Source organism: Choristoneura fumiferana, chromosome Z (assembly GCF_025370935.1).
Source record: "Choristoneura fumiferana chromosome Z, NRCan_CFum_1, whole genome shotgun sequence".
Lineage (NCBI taxonomy): Eukaryota > Metazoa > Arthropoda > Insecta > Lepidoptera > Tortricidae > Choristoneura > Choristoneura fumiferana.
In genome coordinates, this window is record NC_133472.1 from 27,356,375 (window position 1) to 27,370,328 (window position 13,954).

The 13,954-nt window shown below is 36.9% G+C and overlaps 1 protein-coding gene across 7 annotated transcripts in view; it reads left to right on the top strand.

Moving 5' to 3' along the window:
- The first annotated feature begins 939 nt into the window (after nucleotides 1-939).
- trio (trio Rho guanine nucleotide exchange factor) overlaps nucleotides 940-13,954 on the top strand; it is a 142,843-nt gene continuing 129,828 nt past the window's right edge. For 5 of the 7 annotated variants that reach the window (XR_012451900.1, XM_074094949.1, XM_074094978.1 and 2 more), the window contains exons 1-9: nucleotides 940-1,174; nucleotides 3,539-3,754; nucleotides 4,263-4,455; nucleotides 4,541-4,654; nucleotides 4,751-4,931; nucleotides 8,945-9,275; nucleotides 10,994-11,145; nucleotides 11,601-11,821; nucleotides 12,837-12,917. Coding sequence is in view for 6 of the 7 variants with exons in the window: in XM_074094949.1 (XP_073951050.1) it covers nucleotides 3,573-3,754; nucleotides 4,263-4,455; nucleotides 4,541-4,654; nucleotides 4,751-4,931; nucleotides 8,945-9,275; nucleotides 10,994-11,145; nucleotides 11,601-11,821; nucleotides 12,837-12,917 (1,455 nt within the window). In the remaining variant the exon portion in view is untranslated. The remainder of the gene's footprint in view (nucleotides 1,175-3,538; nucleotides 3,755-4,262; nucleotides 4,456-4,540; nucleotides 4,655-4,750; nucleotides 4,932-8,944; nucleotides 9,276-10,993; nucleotides 11,146-11,600; nucleotides 11,822-12,836; nucleotides 12,918-13,954) is intronic. The other 2 variants (XM_074094965.1, XM_074094957.1) reach the window with 2 other exon arrangements.

Below are 13,954 nucleotides of genomic sequence, written 5' to 3' on the forward strand. Positions count from 1 at the left end.
TTACAATACTAAACACTAACTATATCTAAACTATATCTACGTTCAGTGGAAGTGTAGAATGCTTCCACCGTCATAAATTTTAAAATAATAATAATAATAATTTGGTTCTGAAATATACATTTCAGGTCAAGTAACCATTAAGCTTTTGGATTTCGAAGGCAAGTTCACGTCTGCCGCCCCCAAAGTTAGCTCACACGCACTCATGTCATGCTCTGAAAGCAGAGCGGAAAAAGAATAGAAGTGTGGGCGGTTCAGTATTTTTTTCTTATAATGTTTTCTAGCTAATAAACGATCCAACTGTGAGATTTTACGCAATCGACAATCTATGTTGCCGCTTCGTGCGCGTTGGAAGCGTTTTTTTTGCTCACTGTTCGGTATTTATTCGAAAAAGATCTGGCAACACTGGTAAGAACACATAAAAATCAAAATCACACAAACCAACTATACCTTTACATGCTAATGATACTTACACTACCACACAACACTGACGCGTTTTTAAACTCAAACGGAGTTAATTTTCAGAGCATAAACTGTTAGATCATGAAAATTAAATACTTGTCTATGTGTTCTCACAGCAGTTACTTCAGGATTCATGATATAATATATTTACTAAAATATTTTAGACTTGCTATTCTAGCACTAATATGGAGGTATTTTAAACTTATATTTCGCGCTTAGAGCTGAATACTTTTTCAAATTTTTCGTCCTATGAGATTGTTCTCCTAACTCTATACTCCGTATATAAATATAAATGTCTTAAAGTTACAGGGTTACTATTTTATACCAATCTAGTATTAAAATGATTGTTTATGAAGAGTGCGCATTCTTATGACTGAAGTGTAAACAAAAATGTTTACACCTCACTGACACTTTTACCGGTTTTAGCGGTAAAAATATTGGTGTTGTACAACCCTATCGCCGCGCCATTGTGGTGGTGGTGGTAGGTGTTCATTCAGTTTGTCATTATGCTCTGCTTTGTGTGTATTTTACTAAATTTATAAGGGCATTCAATTAATGAATATTTTTATTACAAATGTTTTAAACGAAAATAAGAACAGTGACAATAATGCGTGCCGATTCTTTTATACCAGACTAACAGACATCATTGAGTCACCACGGTTAGTTGAAATAATGGCTGAGGTTATTTGTTGTGACCATAGTTAGTAAGTATAACGTACGTATCTGCAATTATTTCTCACTTGCGATTTCTCAATTCCAATTGGTTTTTAGGATGTGCAGCGCCATAGGTTTTATATTGGCTTATACTTGAAAATACAGTAGATTTATTTTCAAGGTTTTGCCATAACACCATCTGTAACTTGCTCAAAATACTCCCGTACATTGTCGGTTATTGGCGTTGATCGAGAACCACAAAGAAACTTAAGTTTGGACTAACATATAAGTTATCTTGTGAACTATATATTTCTGTTACTGCTTTATTAGTACATTATTTGGGTAATGCTGGTCTTATTGATTTCTGTAAACATCAATAACCACAATGTATATGTCATACTCAAAACATGTGTCTAATTCTAAGGTACTTCTTAATTGATTTTTATAGCAATTAATCTATGAAATAAAAATACTAGTTGATTTCAACACATTTATTATGTTTGTACACAATTTGTTTTTAGCTACTTAAGTGAAGTAGTTAGTATTAGTTCTGCTAGTCTTCTTTTTTCATTGAGAATTTCTAATATCTTATTTATTTATTGTTTAGTTTATTCAGGTAAATATGTCTTTGTCAATACATAGGGTAGAATTTTGAAATTTCATTGTTAATGTTCAAAAGTAAAGATAACAATAATAGTAAGGTTAGAAGGTTATATACTTATATATCATAAAAAAGGATTAGGCTTTTTAACCGACTTCAAAAAAGGAGGAGGTTCTATGTTCCAATGTTTGTATTTTTTAGGGTTCCGTACCTCAAAAGGAAAAAAACGGAACCCTTCTAGGATCACTTTTTGTTCGTCTGTCTGTCTGTCTGTCAAGATCCTTTTTCTCAGGAATGCGTGGAGGAGGTATCAAGCTCAAATTTATATCAAATACTCAGGTCTACTGTCCCTTGGAGCTGTGAAAAAATCAAACTTGTAAGCCGTTTATGCTGCAAATTTTCGACATTCGCAAGGGAATCAAAACCTACAGGGTACTTCCTGTGAACTCAGAATCTTGAAATTTGGTACAAAGCAACGTCTTATAGCACAAATTAAGGAAAAATTGCGAAAAGCATAAATTTTTAGTTACGTCATATAATAAAAATATTTTTAATAGCTTACTAATAATTTGTACGACACCCTTGGTGCGCTAGTCCGACTCGCACTTGGCCGGTTTTTACCACTTACTAACCTGAGAATACTTAGCCTGTTAACATAATTGAAAAACAAGTAATGCCAGGGTATGTATATTTAGAGCTTCTTCGAAGAAAATAAAGAAATGTTTTTTTATAAATTAGACTCATGTCATATGAATCTTAGAGAGAATTATTTCTTTTAAACCTTAATGCCTTCTGTGAATTACAGTGTGTTGACATGTGTGTGACTCATGAGGTAAACATCTTCACTGAAGAGATACACTTTCTAAAGTCAAAAGGAGCCTAAATATTGACTCATTCATTCTCATAAATGTATTGCATATGAACTCATAAATGGGGGGGGGGGGGAATGAAATAGTAGTGGTAATGCCTTTTATTTGTGTTGGAAATTAAAACTGGACTCAAAACAACTTAATGCTTCACTTGGTCTTAAATTGTGGCCAAGGGCACATTGTTATAAGACTAAACTCTTTTTTAAATATGGGCAAACATTTGGAAAGCTATTGATTATCTAATTAAACCACTAAAGTAAGTTATTAGTAAAATTTAAGGTGACAGAACAGTGTTGTGGTCTGATAAAGTTGTTTGCCATACGAATAGTGCCACTAATTTCAGTATGTGTGCAATTGTGCTGTGATGATTTAATTTTATTAATTTTTAGGTACTAGAAATTTGTGCTAAGAGATATTGACCTTAATTTAAATACTGACAGTATTGAGTAGAAAATATGTCTAATTAATTTTATTTAATGACATAGTAAAGTCTGTGATTATCTGCTCCCTGTCAGTTTTATTTTGTCATCAATTACTTCCCACTAGTTCCATTGACACTATTACAGAACTCTATTATAGTTCTGTCAATGGAACTACTAGGAACACACCATTAATAATGTTGATGTTTCATTCTCAACTAAGGCATTTAGGTAGATGTTTTAAGAATATTTCCTTATAATAATATATAAGTTACTGTTTTTACTTTTTTCAATTATCTGAAAGATTAGTTCTAAAATAACTACAGTATGAATTAAAAGAGTAGAAAATAAATAAGGGTGCCACTTTTTACAACTTTCACATTTATAACTTCAAACAAAATATTAGAATATGATAACAATTTCAAATGTAAACCTACCTAAATCGCGGTCAGTGTCCATAACAAATATGTTCCCAATTAATTGTCATATGATTGGCTTGTTGAATAAAGTGCGTTACCCATGTGTGTTTCTGGCAGGCTTCTTCAGGCCAGTCCCTGAGCAGGGGCAGCAATGGAGGCCGGCGCGCGCGCGCTCGACGTGCTCCCGCTGCTACACGAACGCGTGGCGGCGCTCACTGGCGGCCGCGACCGTCGCGGGGGGCCTATCATATGGTTCCCGGCCAACTCACGCCGCGACCGCATTGCGCCAGATGACTACAGACGACTTTTGCACTACTTGATCAGTATACCAAGGTAATTTAGTGACTTTCAAATATGCACACATCTTCATCCTTTTTTATCCTACTAACATTATAAATGCAAAATGTTTAGTTAGTCTTAACTAGATAGACGAATTTGGAAGAAATTAAATTAGTATTGCAGCAAAATATTCGCTAAGCTTAATGAAAGTGATGAGAGGTAACATCATCAATTTATTTTTGGTACAACAAGCCAACTAGCACATCCAATTTGTCTACAAGCTTAATTGTTTTTATGATCATAGATTATTGCCCAGTCTTGATTCTAGTACCTACAAAGCTACTGCCTAATTGGTCATATCCTTTTCTGCAGGCAATCAACAATAGCTTGTTGCATTATGAGAATGAGCTGTGTAGTTTGAAACTTCATTGTTAAGTCATTTCCTGTAGAAAACATGCATTGCAGTTGCAGCATGCATGGCAGTGTAATTTGTATTGAATTACCCATATCATATGTCTTAAATTGATGGCAATTAATAAAGGATGCTTGTGTATTTTTCTAGCGATGCTGTGAGGTCACATGGCTTTACAATTTTAATTGATATGAGAGGCTCTGCATGGGCTGCAATCAAACCAATCCTAAAAGTTCTCCAAGAGCACTTCTCGTCATCCGTCCATCAAGCACTTGTAGTTAAACCTGATAATTTTTGGCAAAAGCAACGTACAACCATAGGAGCTCATAAGTACAAGTTTGAAGTAAGTTTTACTGCAACAGTGATTTATTTGGAATCTTAAACTAGGTCCAGGAAGATATTTAAGAATACTGCATTTATTGTTTCAGGCAACTGTGATTAGCTTAGAAGCACTTCCAAAAGTCGTAGATAGCTCACAACTGACACCAGATTTAGATGGTACTCTCCAATATGATCATGCACAATGGATAGATCTGAGATTAGTAAGTACTTTCATAATTAAATGTAACATGGTGTTCCTAAATAATAATTTCAACTCAGTTTTTTTTATACTTAATTGAAACTTTTCTTCATTTAAGGCTTTAGAGGAGCTAATGTGGCAGGCTGGCGAGCTCCTGGATAGACTTGATGATTTGCAAGAGGATGTCGCTAGAGCGGACTTTGCAGATGACGTCACAGGTGCTCGCCGGGCCATTGACGCACACGCAGATATTAATAAGCGATTGGCCAAAGTGCCTGTGGATGAACTTGAAGCACAAGGTGAGTATGTCCATATACAAACCTAATTTTCAAAAAATATTTATGGTCATGTTCAAATAACAGTTTAGTCTCAGTTTAGCGTCAATACATATTTTCGTCAGGCAGTGGAAAAGGATTATTGAATACATTGAAAAGAGGACAGATGTGGGAATCCACTCGAATATATAAAGTTTTTTTATGTATCTCCCCAAAAAAATAAGTATTGTTTTCAGGGTTCATGTATGGAGGTATGTACAAGTTATTACAAGCTTTTATTTAGTTTCACCTGTCCTGTTGTTTGTCTGTCTGTCTGTAATCAAATCTTGCAAGTTAAATTTGACCAACTTGCAGATTGACTTGAAATTTGGAATACTTACTTCTGTAAATCGCATGATAATACAATAATCTAGTAGTGACATCCTGGTAGTCTAGTCAGGATCGTCTCTGCAGGACGGAACTCTTCAACGGTTAATAGCATCAATCAAATAGCAAAATGTAGTTTGGGTGACAATGCAAGTACAGTCAACTAAAAGTACAGTCAGCAAAAAAAAGCTTGTATTAAAAATGAAAAACTTATGGTTTGTTTATATTACATTATTGCAGTGGCACGGGGATAAAAAACATCCGCCGATCGGGTCCCTTTTTCTTAGGAAAGTGTGAAGATATCAAGCTAAAATTGATTGATATCATGATATCAATCAAAATATACAGTCGATATACAATAGTAGATTGTTGCACCAAGCAGAAAGTTATTTATTACTGCACTGAGTGCCGATTTGGAGCATCCTGATTGATCGAATTTTGCCAAACATCTGTTAGAATTAAATCATTCTTTATCGGACCCAGATTCGTATGAAGTGTTACATTATTGTGGCAAGGGGTTTCGTCTCGATGTTTTAGAATCTATGGAGATAATTAGGTACAACAGTATGGGGTCTATTATTAATAAGCAGGTAAATATAGTTTCATCTCCCTTGCTACGGCTTGGATCTAATTTCAGCGATGGTAGTTAATAAAACATGCCTTGACAGTAAATAAATAAAAATCAAGGTAGTTTTGAAGGACGGTTAAAATTTATTAATAATTTGTGGATAGTTTTGTTTTGTTTGATAAAATATATGTGGGTACTTGGGGAGTTACAGTGCCAAATTAAAATGGTGGTTGTGGTTTGTTAGTCTAACAAGTCTAACATAGTGTATGGTTGTGTTACTCTGAACATGAGCTCTGGTTGAGTTCGAAACGCGTCAGTGTGGTGTGGTGGTGGAGGAACTGCATGAAGACGCATATTTTGCATAAGCTTAGCAATCGTAAGGTCGCGGGTGCGCAAGGAAATTCTTTTAGTTCATTTTCATTTTTTCTGCTCTAGAGCAGAAACGTCCCGCTTTGTGCTGGGTATTAGTGCGGTTATGATGAAATTAAAGCATAGTTGAAAGAAAAACATGTTCACGTGCATATTGCCATGGAGTTAAAACCTATGTAGGTATATGTAGAATACTTCGAGTTCTCTTAGAAACATGAAATTTGTTAGCTCTTACAGCACAGCCAAAATGGAAAGTCCTAAAAAATCATACTGTCAGTAACCAATCTAAAATTACCCTACACTGCATACATTGTACGGAATCGTCGGTGCGTGCGTGAGTCTGAATCGCACCTTGCTGATTTATTACTTATTTCACTTTAGTTTTCCAGTGCTGGAGAACTTTACAAATTGTTGACCACCATTTTACTTATAATAATGAGTGTATTTATGATGAACAGAAGAAAGCTGAGGTGTTTTCCGTTTCATACCTATTCTAAGTTACTTGTATGAGTAACACTGTTATTCATGAAAGACATATGAGAATGCCTAATTTTCCACAGAAATATATTCATTGTTTTCCTTTAAAATTGTGTCAGTATATAGGTATTAAAAATACAACAAAGTCGACAGAGTAGGAGGTACGTCTCTCTCTCTCTCTCTCTCTCTCTCTCTCTCTCTCTCTCTCTCTCTCTCTCTCTCTCTCTCTCTCTCTCTCTCTCTCTCTCTCTCTCTCTCTCTCTCTCTCTCTCTCTCTCTCTCTCCTCTATCTAAAAATGTTCTACGAAACTAAGGAATATATCAATATCTACAAAAAACTTCGCGATGCCATATGTCCAACTATTGTAGTTATGTCACTATAACTACTTGTACGTTTTAAAAGTTGATAGAAATGCCGACCAAAATTAGACCACGTTATCCATACCTTCGCATTAATCCTAATCCAAATAAATAATTTCGTATTCAAGACTGTTTGAATACCTGAAGATTACTTTTTGAATTATTCGAATTAGACATTCCATTCAAAAGATATAACGAATTAAAAAACAAAAAAGCATGAGATACAATTTTACTCTACGTTGACGCGCCCCGACTTCGCACGGGTATAGTTTTTGGGAAAAAGAGCTAAAAAATGTGTGTGAAGTGTATTTGAGACCGAACCGAACGTCCAAAGGAGGGTTATATTTTGAGGTTTATTGTATGAACTGATTCCTAATAAAAAGTTGTTTATAAACGGTCTTAAAACGCGAGTTTGGCGTGGGTAGCGATATGAGCCGCAGGCAAATGTCGCTATGAAAGACGCCACGAGCGTTTTAAGACCAAGTTATGCAACGTTGTATACTATACTTTTTCTACGACTACTTTTAAATCATCATCATCAGGCTAAAGACTTTATACTTACTAACTTATAACTTATCTACGTGACACTGCTAAAACATTCAATACGGTATGAAATATGAATGAAGTGAATTACGTTTCCCGCCCATTCCGGGAATGAAATTTGATATAATTATTTTGTTTATGGTTAGTTTTTTTTTTATTCACACTAACTTGCCAGTGGTGCGTCACTTTTAATACTTTTATGACAAACAACACTTGAACTGAATGGAAAATGCTCAATTTAGGACTTAACATAGGTACCTAGTAAAATATAATATTCTTTGTTTACAAAATATGCATACTAAATTTTATTTTTGAATAATTATTGGTAACTGAATAAAAATGTTGTGAAATAATTTCAATGTAATGTTGGTAATAACTCTTATGTATTCAAAATACAGTGTGGAAAAATAAGTCGGGCCCTGGAGGGAAACTACCTTGAATCCTTAAGTTGGCTCATTTTACTTAAAGGAGACATTCCTTTATTTTTAAAAAGAAACAAAACTGCATTCAAAGATTTTCTTTAACTGGTTTGCCTCGCCCGGGACTCGAACCAACTAAAATTAAAAAAAAAAACAAACACTCGCTATTTTCTTATACTAATTGATAGGATTATTATTCAGGACAAAATTTCTTAATAAACATTTGGTCTTACTTTCGTCTATCGTACAAGATAGCCATGAAGAATACCTATTTTCCGTGCCGCGTGCTATCAAATCCACATATATCCATATGGGTTTTACGGGATGACCGTAAAAGTAACAAAAAATTTGGAATTGAAATAAAAAATACAAAAAGATTCCAAAAACCAATCTTTATTGTATTTGTGTTCATGGACCTTTAATTATCAAAAAAGTACAGGAGTAGAAAAATTTTAAAACAAAAATAAACAAGAAGAAATCCCGAATGATAAAACATAGCAAGAATTAGTGTTTTCCACGGCTGAGTAGCCTCAAAGCCGGTTAATTAACTGGTTGAATAAATTGTGACTGGTTGTATAACTTCAGTTTCAGTTCACTTACTCACGTCACTGGTTTATTTCATAACTGCGGTAAAACTGTAAGGCATAATGTCAGTAGTGTCGCGCGATGAAGGAACTGACAACATGTGCTTTGATTGCTTATTGTGGTTTTCCGATGATAATGGTAGTTTACATCATCTGTCGAGTTCATGTATAAAAGTGTTTTCTTTATGATGATATGACATTGTTAATCGCGCAATCAAAGATGCGAATAAATAAGTTTTAGTTGGACTTATTTCTTTGTTAGAGTTCGAGCAAAGCAAGCAAATAAGGGTTTTTGGTTATGAAAGGTGATACATTTATTGTTTTGACAGCTTTTGTTTGTTATAATAACAGGAGAGCGAGTACTCCAGCGGCTGGAAGCAGCTGAGGCGGCATGTTCGGAGGCGAGCGGCAGCGGCGGCGAAGTGGCAGCTTTCCATTGCGGCTCCCCGGCCGCGGTGCGCGCGCAGCTCACAGCAGTCCGTTCGGCTCACGCGCACGCGCACAAACTATGGCAGCACAAAAAAATACAGCTAGACCAGTGCTTCCAGTTGAGACTCTTCGAGCAGGATTGCGAAAAGATGCTCGAATGGATCGTCAATCACAGAACTGCTTTCTTGGCCACGTATGTTGAGATCGGCCGTTCCTGTGCGGGCGCTAAACGTCATCAAGAGGAACATGCCAGGTATGTTGATGGGCAGTTTTACTTTTGATTGGCGAAAAAAACTTTTTTTTAGAATTAGGTAATTCTGCATTCTACTTACTCAGAATCACGAGTACTGTTGATGTAGACGAAGAAAAAAGTGTCCCTAATTTTTTTGTCAGTTGTGTGACCTTTTCTTCATACAGTTTATATGGGTCGTTACGAAATGGACACAAATTAATTTTTATGGAAAATTGGGGACGTTTTTTTTTTCTTCGTCAAAATCAATAGTGCTCGTGATTCTGAGTAAGGATAACCCAGGATTACCTAATTCTGTAAGCCGTGGTGGCCTAGTGGTTTGACCCATCGCCTCTCAAGAAGAGGGTCGTGGGTTCAAACCCCGGCTCGCACCTCTGAGTTTTTCGAAATTCATGTGCGGAGTTACATTTGAAATTTACCACGAGCTTTGCGGTGAAGGAAAACATCGTGGGGAAACCTGCACAAACCTGCGAAGCAATTCAATGGTGTGTGTGAAGTTCCCAATCCGCACTGGGCCCGCGTGGGAACTATGGCCCAAGCCCTCTCATTCTGAGGGGAGGCCTGTGCCCTGCAGTGGGACGTATATAGGCTGGGATGGATGATGACCTAATTCTGTAATTACCTAATTTAAAGTAAAAATGCCCTGATATAAACTAGATTTCACCCGCAGCTTCGCACGCTTAATCCATTAGGTCCGACAGTTCAATCGAAATTCCGGGAATTCCCTAAAATTACATTCTGGATTTTACTAACGTTGCATATAAAACACCGGCGCCAAATTTTATGTCTCTAACCCTGGAATATCGGGATAAAAAAAGGTTCCTGTGTGTTATTCTAGTCATTCAGCTATTTCATAGTTTTAGCGTGAAGGAGCAACAAACATACTAACACACACTCACTACTTTCACGTTTATAATATTTGTATACTGAGCGGCAATAAATCTGGCTCTCAAAAGTATGCAGTAATAAGTAGCCAAATTTTGTGCTGCTGAGTATATAGTAGGATTATAGTAGATATGTTTCGTAGCAGACATTCGTAATAAAGTAGTAGTTTATGCAAATGTTACATAATGAGGGTCCTTAAAGCACTTCGTCGATATAGGTAATTTCTCAAGTTAGTGGTTCTTGTTTGTAGGCAGGCATAAAACCTCAGTTTCATTAAATGACTGACTGTGTCAGTTATAGTTTTTTTAATTCATAAACAATCTAGACTTGAGTCGATGTCGATTCTCAAATCGATTGTAATATTCGCAATTCAAAAAAATGTATGGAGCAATAATTTTATTATTGAATAAAATTACAAATCGACTAAAGGTAGGCGTCCACTTATCCGCATCGTACGCTTCGGACGTATCGGATTTGTTGCTTTCTATAGAAATGTGCGATGCTTACGATGCGGACAGGTGGACGCACTTATATGAGTTTCTATACAAAGAATACTACGATCCGTTGCGTGCGATGCGTCCGATGCGTACGATACCGACAAGTGGACGTTTACCTTAATTCGATTATCGCAACCACACATATTTTTTGTTTTTTTTTAAGATGTTCGAAATTTGAATGTAATTAAAGTGTCGCTTACCGACACTACTCGTATAATGTAAACATTAAGATGCAACCACAGATAGAAGTTTCTTAATGTAGGTCATTTGCTTGTCGTCTCTGAACATATTATAGGGAAGTTATGGTATGGATGTAGATAAATGCTTATTTTTATTCAGGTTTGCTGCGGCGTGCACGGGCGGAGGACGGCCGAGCGTGGCGCGGGTGACGACGGCCGCGCGGCGTCTCGCCGACAAGCGGCATTACGCCGAAGCACAAATCACCGGCCTGGCCCACCGCTTGGAACGCGCTTACAAACAACTTTCAGCAGGTAAAACTGATTTCTTTGAAATAAAATACGTATTCAATATATCCCTATTTGTCACCCACTCATTTTCGTTGGTATAGAAGTTCTCCAAAGCGTAAGTACCAAGCTAGAAAGTATTGAAGTTTCCAGCCGGGGGTCGGTAGCAAACATTTCTTATTGTCTTAATTTGAATATCATGTAAAGCGATTGAATTCTCTTTCAACATCTTCTTCCTATATACGCCCCACTGCTGGGCATATAAGCCTCATCTCAGAAAGCTCCACGCGTGTTCAGGTTGAATTGGAAACTACACACACATTGAATCTCTTCGCAGGTGTATGCAAGTTTCTCATCTGTTTTCCATCACCAAAAGCGTCAGAGCACTAGGTTACCATGGCTTTATTTCTCTTTAATTATCTTTATTCGTACAATATTACTTGGTCAAAAGTTTTTCGTCTATCTTATTGGCTGTACCGCAGGTCTCGAAGAGCGGTCAGCGGTGCTGTCGCTGTCGGTGGTGTTCCACCACAAGGCGGAGGCGTACGCGTCGGCCGTAGGCGGCTGGGGCGCGCAGTGCGCGGTCGCGCTGCAGCTGGCCACGGGGCAGGGCGGCGCGCCCTGCGGGGACCCGCGCGCGCTCGAGCAGCACGCGCAGCGCCATCGACAGCTCTATGAGCACATGTGCCAGGCTTACACTGAGGTACGCTCAACACTATACACCGGATTTTTCTTGACATCCCTCCACTTTGACAAAAAAAAACTTACTTTTTGAACCTTATTTTGCTAAATATGTATGCATCAAAACACTTTAATGACGGACTTTAAAAAAGCGTCATAAATTACACTGTCTATAATTAATTATCTTCATCCTTGATTATGTTTTCAGTAGTAAGAGTTAGGCTATTAGTGACTTGGAGGAATGAACTTCATTTAAGCTGTTGAATGTTCTCTTAAAGATAACGGAAATCTAAAATAACACGGTGTACATGATTGTTCAGTGAAAAAAAAACCGTCCAAGAGCGTGTCGGACACGCCCAAGATAGGGTTCCGTAGCCATTACGAAAAAATCAAGTAATATCTTTCTAAGGATTTCGTATTGTGTACGGAATCTTTCAAGTTTAGGAATATTTTATACCTTAGGCTGCTATTTACTCTTACACTACTAATAATTCTCAAGCAATCTTAGCCGTTATAGTTTTCCTTGTAAATTTCATATTACTACCATCCTGAATTTTTTCAAATTTTTTCACCCAACACATTTTGAGTTTGAAGATTTTGGATTTTACAGGGGGGAGGGACCTCTTATCTGGCCACATTAAATTGCTTTAGAATCACTTTCATGTTAAGTATGATAGAGTGTTGATATGTTGTATACAACGAGGTTGAGAAAGTAAGCGGTGATATGTGTTACCAAATAAATTATTGCTGAATCGAACACAGAAATGATTCAATTTTAATAAGCTTCATCGCATAATTAGAGCAAAATGTAAGTTTTTTTTATCTATCTTGAATGTCCCGAAAACAGTCACCCTAATTATCTGCAATTAGTGGCGTGACGTATATATGATTTTTATTAAGACAAACTAAACAAACTCTGTTATGTAAAATATGGTGTATGTCTATATACATAGATAGACTAGATATACGCCTTACTAATTAATTACGCCATTCCTTATACGGTTTGACAGGGTTACTTAATGTTGCGATTTTTTCAGGTTCATTCCACGAGTAAAAAACTGCTGTATCAGCTAGATCATCTTGTTCAAGTGTGCCATCAGACGGACCCTGCCGATATGGTAAGCGAATTATAATAAGCTGATAAAATTATAAGTAGTATGTATTACTATTAAGTGAGTACAATAATATTTTTTTCTATTCGCGTACTACAATGTACTGCTAATAGACCCGGAGATGGTGACACAAAATATTGGATCATTTGTACCAGTATGGCGGTTCTTCAGGGGTCTAATTACGGAATGAAAAAAAAAAGAAAATTATGGTCATAGCGCTGGTGCCGGTGGCCCAATCGCGTGGGCGTTAATCGAACGTGTCGGATAAATAACGAAAATATAACGATTTGTTCCACAAAAATGATTGTATTTTCCGATAGTCGATAAAACAAGATGTAGGCGGTAGCGTAATGCCATACTTCTCCGGTGTGGCTTACAACCCGCCATACCGACGCGAAAACAATTCAACCATTTGTTCCAGGCTAATTTTTGCACAGCTAATCATCGTCGAGTAGCAGCCATTCACGAAATACACCATGCCATACTTTTCTGGCGGTTCCAAATGGCCGCCATACCGCCTCAAAGGAGTAATGATTTTTTCTTTCGCAAAACGATTTGTACCAGTATTGCATTTGGATTACTGGAAAGTATTTGATAAAATGTGACCGTTATTATATTTCCCATACTTCTAGTAGGGGGGAAAAGTGCTGCCGTACTTGAAAATACTATTTTTTACATCATCGAATCATTGTATTCTGTTCGTTTAGATGTAACTATCTAAAAAAAATATTCCAGATTGTAACCATGGGACGGCCGACTTTTTGAGGATTTTTACCACTATGGCATTTGGATTTTTGGAAATGATATGATACAATGTGACCCTTATTATATTTGCCATACTTCTAGTAGAGGGAAAAAGTAGCGCCATACTTACGCCAAATCTTAGCATTTTGAAAAAATTCGCCACCTCCCACAGGTATGGCATTATCAGACTTATAGATCATACACTGAACTGCAAAAAAAAATGTAGGCTGGTACAAATCAGTTTGCGAAAGAAAACAAAAATGACTCCTTTGCGGAGTGGCGGCCATTTGGAACCGCCA